The sequence below is a fragment of the Halyomorpha halys genome, unplaced genomic scaffold, assembly GCF_000696795.3.
Source record: "Halyomorpha halys isolate HHAL.00 unplaced genomic scaffold, Hhal_1.1 Scaffold313.1, whole genome shotgun sequence".
Classification (NCBI taxonomy): domain Eukaryota; kingdom Metazoa; phylum Arthropoda; class Insecta; order Hemiptera; family Pentatomidae; genus Halyomorpha; species Halyomorpha halys.
Window position 1 is genome coordinate 153071 of NW_027109847.1, and position 10006 is coordinate 163076.

At 30.6% G+C, this 10006-nt stretch overlaps 1 protein-coding gene across 2 annotated transcripts in view; it reads right to left on the reverse strand.

Moving 5' to 3' along the window:
• The window catches only part of LOC106681162 (DEP domain-containing protein 1A), a 20007-nt gene extending 11383 nt beyond the window's left edge, over nt 1-8624 (reverse strand). For both annotated transcript variants that reach the window (XR_010843625.1, XM_014421335.2), the window contains exons 1-3: nt 8497-8624; nt 6224-6501; nt 5034-5195 (exon numbers count right to left, since the gene is read on the reverse strand). Coding sequence is in view for 1 of the 2 variants with exons in the window: in XM_014421335.2 (XP_014276821.1) it covers nt 5034-5195; nt 6224-6501; nt 8497-8538 (482 nt within the window). In the remaining variant the exon portion in view is untranslated. The remainder of the gene's footprint in view (nt 1-5033; nt 5196-6223; nt 6502-8496) is intronic.
• Between the last annotated feature and the right edge of the window lie 1382 nt (nt 8625-10006).

A 10006-nucleotide genomic window follows, 5' to 3' on the forward strand; every position in this document is an offset into this window, starting at 1 on the left:
ACGTGAATGATGTTAGAATCATGTTTAGTATTAAACATCTCTTGAATGGAAAGTCTGAATTGGAAATAGATTTCACCAATAAATTGACAATGTTTAGAATCATTCCATGTGTAACAAAATCAATTGCAAATAAGTTAAAATATTTCATTAAAATGGCTCTTACAGATGGGTGTATAAGTAGAACAGTAACAGATTTCTACATTAGATCTTTTTCTGGAGTAATTGGTACAGCTGACTGGACTCTAAAATCTAGTTTGTAGACGGACATAATAGCAATAAAGCTTAACTCATTTGGAATCAAAATAAGCAGTCCACTTTAAGCATTCAACAAGTGCATTAGACATCAAAAATAAGATGTCACACATTAACTATTGTTAATCAAATTGGGTTACAGAGTATTTTGTGCAACTGGATCTAAACTTTAACTAGAGTAAGTTTAAAAAGTTTAAAGAGAAAGCTAATTTAAATTGAGGTTGTTGGTGCAACTGGCCTTCAGGAATATGTAATTGAAATGTGTCATTGGTCTATTTTGTGAACAAATCATAATAGGCTCAAAATGGATTTAAATGAATGCAAAAAGGATTTTTTTTTCATGGTTAGATAATATGGCAAGAAAGGAGTGTGGAATGTGGTCCTTAGGAAGGAGGTGTTATCAAAATCAATGGAATGATTTAGAAACAATGAATATTCAGAATGTTTTGAGGCGATATGATTACAAGGAGAGATGATATTTTTGAATGATGCAGGTCTCAGGTGATTTTTGGTCTTGCCAAAATAAGAATATTTACAATTGGGAGTAGAACAGGGAATGCAACACACAATACTGGAACGATTTTGAAGTGGGATGGGATCTTCTAGATTAGTTTAGAGACTGAGAAGCTTGTATATGGAACCCTCAGGTCTCAACCTCAGCATACATTGGACATAGTTAAGTGTAAGGATTTTTTTTAACACTTAGCACCCCATTGTTGTCGATAATGTGACATAGTAAACAAGAACTTAAAATTCACAGTTACTGCTAAAGTAACACAACTCTGTTGCTTACTTGATCACTTCAGAATAAGTTTTTGTTTACTACACAAGAACTTATAACATTTTATTTCAAAATGTTTAAAGAACTTGTGTGATCAAGATGGAAAGTGATAATTATGAAGAAAATTGTGAAATAGAAGATAAACATAAATTTGATTTGCATGGAGACAATCCACGTGAAATATTAGTTGAGGATATTGAAAATAATTTAGGAACATATAGTAATATAATAATAGTGTAAAACAAAACATGGATTCAAATTATCGAATCTGAAAGACAAAGAAATAGTACTTATAAACAACAATGCTTGCATTGACATTACAGAAAGTGACATTTCCTTGCAGAATATAAACTTTGCAACAGAACAAAAAGTACCAGGGTTGCTAATTTTCATTGCTGAGGAAACAACTTAGATAATAACAAACTGGGTATTTCTTGGAGTCATTGTAAACATTATAAAGAATATATATGCCAGAGAGCGCCCACTTTATCAAATTCTTAGGGGTATTGAGTTTATATCTTTAATGACATAGGCAGGCATAATGTATATATCTTCCAGAGTAGACAGGATTATAGATTTTGCCACAATTTTTTTTTCTGTTTCCCATTCAAGTTTCTAATCTAAAGACCCCCATAAACTAGTTAGCCAATTACTAAACCAACAAACAATGACCAAAATAAAAATTATTATGCTATTACATACAAATACATGACCACTTTATCTAAAAGTTACACTAATAGGAAAGAGAATGACAAAATAGTGCAGTGGCATGGCTACCAGAGGAAGCCACTTGTTCATTTCTAGAAGGTTATTTATTTATAGGCTGTACATGTGATAATAACACTGGAGTATTTTTGTTCCTCACAATTAACAATGGAAGATGTTTAATTAATTACTTCAAGTAGTTTTTCAACCTTTTTACGTTACAAAAAATCAATTATAGTGAACAATTTGTTATACCTGAATATCAAATCCACTGTATACATACTTTTTAAAACTGATACATTGTAATAATATTGAATGCATGTGTAGATTTATATTATTTTGAATCTTGCATGAATTACACAATTTATTATATCTTGCATAATATATTATTTTGCATCTTGCGACACATTAAAATAGGAAAAAAAAATTGAACATGAACATAGTATAGTAAGAAAGCTAAACAAAAATACAAATAGAGTTATTCACCTACAGTAATATTTGATTATATGAGCATTCTCATAAATGAAATAAAAAAAAAAAAAAATTCATTCAGAGTTGGACAAAAATTAACTGTAGCTAAAACTATAGCTAAATTAACTTTAGTCATTATCGATAAGTATTTTAACTATTAATGCTTCTTAACTAAACAAAAAAACCTAATGCTTAATTCAGCTAATAGCTAATTTAGTTATAAGAATTGGTTATGGGTAAACAGATAATAAATAAATGATCTTTACAAACAATTTTTACTGTATACGTATATATGGTTCATTTCAACATTATGGGTTATTTCAAGCATGATAAGATAAATACATATACATATATTTATAACTAATTTAGTGCTGGAGTTGATGTAATATATAAATCACTAACTAGGCTAGGGTGCAAAGGAATTTTTTACTTTCCTTTTTAATTCCATAATTAGAGTAAAATAATGTATAACTCATGCAAGTTACTTAAACTTCAGAACGCCTTTAACAAAATTAATTAGCTGATAAAATTTTGGTAGCAGATCAATTCTTATTTATTTTACAATTAAACAATAGTTCAATTGAAGCAATCAAGGAGCATAGGAGTAGTTAAAGATATCTACTTATTTTTTATACACTCTCAACGAGTGTCAACTCTTATTTCACAGCGGTTCCCACAAAATGAAAACTTGACCCTCCCACCATGGTTAGAATAGGTTAGTCGAACCTAGTACCCCCCCCATGTCAGAAATGACCAGACTTGGGGTAAAAAAGGCCCAGAAAGTGCAAAAACCTGCACTGAAGATAACCCTAAATTGTTCCCATAATTAAATTAATCCTCATATCATGTACAATAAGAATTTAGCAATCACATAACATAAGAGTTATGTATTGGCAACAGTAAGATATGTATTACCCTCATGTAAGAACTTGCTGCTGTCAAAAACCCTGTATACTGCAAATGGCTAGGTAGGGATCAAAAAAATAAATATAAAATATATAAGTTGGTTTTGTATACCAATCAGTGAATACAGTATACCTCTAAAATGCCAATGTACAGATAATTCAGAAAAAGTAGGGCCATTTGTGGCCAAGGGAGTTAATATGTCAACTTTGGCTGCCTTGTTACTACAGTGGTGTTGGTTTGAATCTGGCCTGGGAGGTTGATTTTTAATTCGTGGCAGCTCCACGTAATGAAAACTTGACTTCCCACCATGGTTAGAATAGAATGGTTATCTCTAGATTCCCCCCCCCCTTATGTCAGAAATGACCAGGAAGGGGGTAATGAAAAAAAAATCATTTATAGTCTACAAAATAATTTTTTGTTGGCAGCTAAAAAACATTCAAAGATTTCATATTTATCATACAGATACTTATTGATGAAAATGATAGAGACTTTTACTAACCTGAAGAAAGTGTAGAGAATGATCTTGGAGATGGAAAAAGGAGTAGATAATGTGTTAGAAAATGAAACAGATAATAAAATCCTGATAAAGACTCAGATTATCAACCTAATAAGGAAAAAAAAATTATAAACTGGAAGGAAATATACATGATATTCAAGAGGGCCTGTGCAAAGGAAAAATAAGCTAAAATCACAAAAGAAATTAATAACGAAGAATGATATCAACAATTAACATATACCTTTCTCAAATAAAGCTAATTTCATAAAAAACCTAGTACTCAGACATTAATATCTAGTAATGCAAACCAATAACTAATTGATCTTAAAACACATTCAAAGGACTTTATAAGACATTCTTGAAAAGCATTTCAGCTATGTAATAATTTTTTTTTATACACAAATTTTAGGTATTGATGATGAAAATGTGGAATTAAGGGATGTTAGCAATCTAGGGATAGTCGGAATATCTTATAATAAGGAGTTCAAAGAAGGAAAGGAAATTGTTAATTTCATACTTAATAGGGAAACAGAGGTGCAAGAAGAAGGCGTCTAAGCTAGTTAGGAATCTTCTTAGGGTTAGAGACAATCAGATGGTCATCAACAAACTTCTTAAAAAAATATTATGTCATTTGTGAATAGGAAACCATTTATATAATTGGAAAGCTAACAATTCTAGGACAATGGCAAGTTCTGGAATTGGATATAAAAACTAGCCATGGAAATCAATATAAATGTATAAGTATGTACAAGAATCTTAAAAAAGAGGTCATCAAATTTTCCCTCTCTTGTTGGATACCAGGTATCTAAATATGAAACTGTAATTTTTATCTAGAAAATACATGTCAATTGCATGAAAACGAAAAACAATATTTTATTCAATGGATTGCCTATCGTTAGCTATACATTTTTCCAACTCGCTGACAATGGATGTCATGCCAAAAAAACTGTTCTTTTTTTTTAGATGAACCAGGCATTGAGCCATTTTTGTCAGATTTTATGAAGCGCTGTTTAGCAAATGCTTTATCCATCAATGCTTATTAGCAATAATCGGATGGACCCAAATATGGTGAGTTAGCTACACATGTAACATGTTCACCTTAAACTTTGACAAGTGTTCGATGCAATTCTGTAACAATTTTCTTTAAATGGTAAAAGGAAATCAATACTGTCCGGAAATTGTAGTTTCCAGGCACAAAATTCAACATGTTTAATGCAATGACTATGCTGTGGTATGAAAGTTGAATTGCTTTAGTTTAAAATCTCTATCAGATCTCAAAACAAGAATATGGTGCCAGTAGCATGGTTTAACAGTACCTGTATTAACAGCTAGCGCCATTTAGGGAAAAATTCCGGTTTCATATTTATAGACTAGGTATTTGTATTACAAAGTAGGCTTATAAAAATAATATGTTAGAGTAACCTTTTAATAATTGCAAGTTTCCATATTAAACATCGGTCAAACTTGGAGCCAGTATATTTGTCTGTTTCTGAAATACTTTTACACCTTTCAGTTTTAACTTCCTTAATATTTGAAACTGAAACAGGCTGTAGAGGTATGAAGTTCACAAGTTGATCAGTAAACCTACAAAGAATTTATTCAACATGAAGATTTATTAAATAAGGTCACATCAAATCAACCAATAAATTTTCACATTCATTAACATTATAAACTTTAATAAAAATTTCCAGGAACAATTTTTCAATGGTTTCAGTGCAAATGTTAATTTATTAATGTATTTATAATTAAGGTTAAATTAATTTTTTCTAATCTGAATACTTTTGTGATTTACTACATACTAGGGTTGGCGATAGTCCAGACTATCAATAGTCTATAATAATAGTCAATAATCTACCACCTCAATCAATAATAAAATATAGCACAAACATAGTTCTCTATCTTCACCAGGAATTTTAGCACCTGCTCTAGCATTTTAAAATATTATATGATAGAGCAAATCTGAAATTGGAGATTAACCTAAATTCAGATTAACAAATCCTACCGTAGAAGGATGAACCAATTTCAACTTTGACGAATAATCAAAATATGTTGCCTATTTCAAGTATAATAGGCAATTTTTTTAAAAATAAAGAAGTATTTCATTTTTACAATATTATGTATATAAATCTTTTTCACAGGTGAAAAAGAGAAGGAATTGATGATAAACATTTCTTATTTTCAGCGGAAATATTATTTCTAGAAACAGCGGATCCTTACTTTAGCAAGGTTTTTACATAATGGATTTGAATGTGAAACAGTATTATATCTAGCCTCAACCTCTGATCGGACTAAAAATTAGTTAATTACACACATAAAATAATTTCTTGATTTTTTCCCTCACCTTTTGGAGCTATACCAGAAAACGAATAAATAAATTAAAGAATCTATTATTATAATATATTGTATTTACTTTCTACCCTCACTACATGGAAATCTCTATAACAAGAGCGGTTCTATTCCCCTAGACCAACACAATAAAGAGAGTCTACAATAGCATTTTTTTTATCATTCATAATCATAATAATAAAAAAATATCAATCACAAAGCAACATTTATTTTATACTAATACAAACTAATGGACAAAAAAAAAAAAAAAAAGGATCTATACTTACTCATACAAATATTTATTACTGTCATAAAAAGTTGTTTTAGAATTGCTTAATGAACAGCTTTTAACAGGTGTAATCAAGTTAGCTTTAAGGAACTGCCTTAGTAATCGACAACATTGTTCACGTGATATAGAAGGATTGAACATTGGGTTCGAACAGAGAGCATTCAGTAGCAATGTCACTGCTTCATTGCCACTAAATGAATTTTTATGTTTATGAAACCTATGCCGGTGCTCTTTGAGTACCATATTATCACGAAACAAGAGAACAGCTTCATTCCACTAAAAAATAAAATATAAATTATACAATTTTCAGATACGTGAAACTCATAACTAAAAAGATAATGAAACTATTAATTACATTATGAAATACATATTAGAATCTCGGCACCACCAAACAAAAAATTCTAAATAACTCAACACTTAGAACGGAACATCCTATTAAGCGTGTTCTGAGGAACACCCACCTGCTAGGCTTTTTGGGGGTTGGAATATCCGCTGAGAGACGGTCAACACTTTTTCAATGCTAAAAATAAGTAGTTTTATGAGTTATGTTCATGATTGTTCATTTAAATGTAACAGGTTTCTGGAAGTACAATAAAACATGAAGTGCATATATATTAATATATTTTCAGTTATTTATACTTCTGGGAAGAATCAGTCTGAAACTTATTTGTTTACATATAATCACAAAATACACGTACACAATAGGTATATTGTGGATAAGAACGAACAGGAAATACACCCATCATATAAATTAAAATAAGTTTTTAGAAAAGAAGAAAAAAGGAATGCACCCAATACAAGAATGGATCTAGATAGCTATTTTAGAATTCTTATGCACACAGTTCCATTACACAGTTTTTTAGAGCATTCCAGGCTGCTAGGGACATTGCACTTTACAAATTTGTAATTCATCATTCCGATTTTCTTGTAAGGGCAATGCTGAATTTTTCGGATTTTAAGCTTATTATTCCTTATTGCGGACAAGCATGAAGAGGCAGTGTCAGTTGTCTCTGTAGCAGAGACTGTTCTTGAAGATGAATTTTACCTATTCCAATCTACTAATTATCTAATTGATACATAATAATTATTACATCTTCCAAAGTAATAATTGTAGGTGACCGAATAACTAAGAATATGTTCCAAAATCATAAAAACATATCTTACTCAGATAAGTAATTATACTGATAAAATAATGTATAATATGAACTTGGAATATTGGCGGGTGAGGTGCAGAGATAACAGAAGTGCAAATTCAGGAAGATCAACCTAGAAGGCGGGGTGGTCTTAGAACACACATAAATTTACACACGGGACAAGATCAAGACTAACAAATAACACATTCTGTACTTCAAGACTAGATGTTAACTGAGACTTTCCAAGCACAAAGACTTCCTAGGCCAATCAAAGTGCCACAAGTGACACAAATTAGGATGATATCTGCCTCCCAGATGGATGTTCCTTTTTAAGTGTTAATATTTTTAAAAAAATATTTTAAAAATAAAGAAGAAAGAGAAAAATAATAAATCAACAATGTCTAGTTGGGATATAAAATATTAGAAGCCAAGAAAAGCATTAACTGTGAAAACTCATAGAAACATAAAAAATGAATATGTTCCAATCATGGACTAAACATGAATTGAAGACAAAAGTCAGTTTAAACTAAAGTAAAAAAAAAAATATGACATGAAATGGAAAGTTATTTCTATAAACAAATTTACTCAAGAATCAATTTTTTACAAGATGAAACAAAGTAAATGGTGAGTAAGTTGTAAAAGAAAAAAAATGTAGTTTGAATAAATAATCCATAATATTTTCAAAACTAAAAAAGGTCTTGTTACAATATATTGGCCTGAAGGTAAAATCACATTAATGATAACTATTCCTTTAGATAATATGACAACAAAGCAAGCAATTATCATTAATTCAAGACATTCTGTGACATTTAAAGTGTATTTTAACAGTTATAGTGAATAAATATAAGATACTTAAAATACCAGAAAAGCTTGCAAAATATTAAGAAACAAACCAATCAAGAAAAAGAATAAAGAATGCAACTTCAAGACTTCCATTAAGTTTTTTTTTTAAGTTCAGAACATAATTTATTTTCACAATTTTAATTTTGCAAAACAAATCGAATGGTTTCTATATTAAAATGAATGATTTAGTTGTATTTAAAAATAGGAATTACATCACCATATAAAATATATTGTAAACATAACAAGATCAGAAAACCTCTGATTTTATAGAAAACTAAAGGAATTCTAATCTTACCAAAGCCGTAGCTCTGTATGGCCCACTGTAACAATCTGTCATCCTGGAATAGCTTTTATATATATAAAAATAACATTTAAAAAATAATACATTAAAAATAACAACAGGTAGTTGTTTACAAATTTGAAACTAACGGTCTTTTAGCAATTATGGAATCGATACCACAGCGAGGTTATAACTAGTAATTTTCTCAAGACCATGGTAATAAAACGATTCAATCAGTCTTTCAATTGTTTCAGTAAAAGATGATTTAGGGTATTCAGTAGATAATTAAAAGTGGTAAACAGAAAACGAACTCTTAAACTTCATTAGTCCTATATCACACTTTATGTAAATTTCATCTTCATTTTAAAATTTCTCTTTTTTTCTGTGAAATAATATTGAACCGATATCTAATTCCTATACCATTAAATTAGTCATACAATTTGAGAATTATACCTCAACATTTTACAGCTCAATAAAATACGGTATTGTGCCACAGTTTCATTTAAATAGTAAGATCTCTTTACATTAAATTCATTTACGTAATTTCTAGGTATCCTTCCTTTTATAATATTATCTTTGAGTCAGATTTTTCGGCTGCTGGTGCACTGAGATTAGCTACTTTAAACATTTGTCTTAAATTATGACAAAAATGGTCAGGGGTGCGGTTACAAGAAATAATTAACAACTATTTACCGCACCCCTGACCCTTCTTTATACTTAGAAATAATACGGTCAATCATATACATTTATATATATAATTTGTGTTAAATGATTGCACTCAGACCAAAATCTGTCTTTAAGGTAATGTAGAGTTATAATATATGTTAAAATGGAATAAATTGTATAGACAGGCAGAGAGAAATTACTCCCATTGCATCTTATTTATATTTAGCTATTTCCACTGCTCCTCACATTGCCGTATTTATTCACCGTACTTACTTCTGAGGCAAAATCTGCATAGTCCGCTGCTGCACTTTGATCCTCCTACCTAGTTATCTTCAAAGCGACGAAGTTTTCCGGGACTAATTTCTTGCCAAGTTTCATGTCTAACTAATCCTTTTCTTGCGAGAAAGCTGAACAACAGAAGAACGAATGTTCCACTATTTCATCAACGGAATCACAAGTTGGGACGATGGTCTGTCCTCTAGTTTGAAGCCCATGTAGGCCCTGAAGTAAACCCATGTAGGCCCTGAAGTAACCATGCAACCATGTAACGCTGTAGCAGTTGGATGAGGTAATAATCTACTTCCTCGTGTTTACAGGATATCCATGTTGATATATCTGGAATCATATGGGTCCATCTTCCAGATAGTGAGGCACTCCAGCGTCTCTGCCATCTTTCAAGAGTATAATTTCTTTCTTCTTTTGCTAATGAAGCCCATTGAGCATTCGGCTCTTCTCGTTTTCTTCGGAACATCATAGAAGATCGATCGGAGGCATATCTGTTATGACGCATCCAGTATAATAGGACACAATGCGAAAAGCTCAAACAAGATGCAGGGCACTTTTTCGATGCAGACTGACA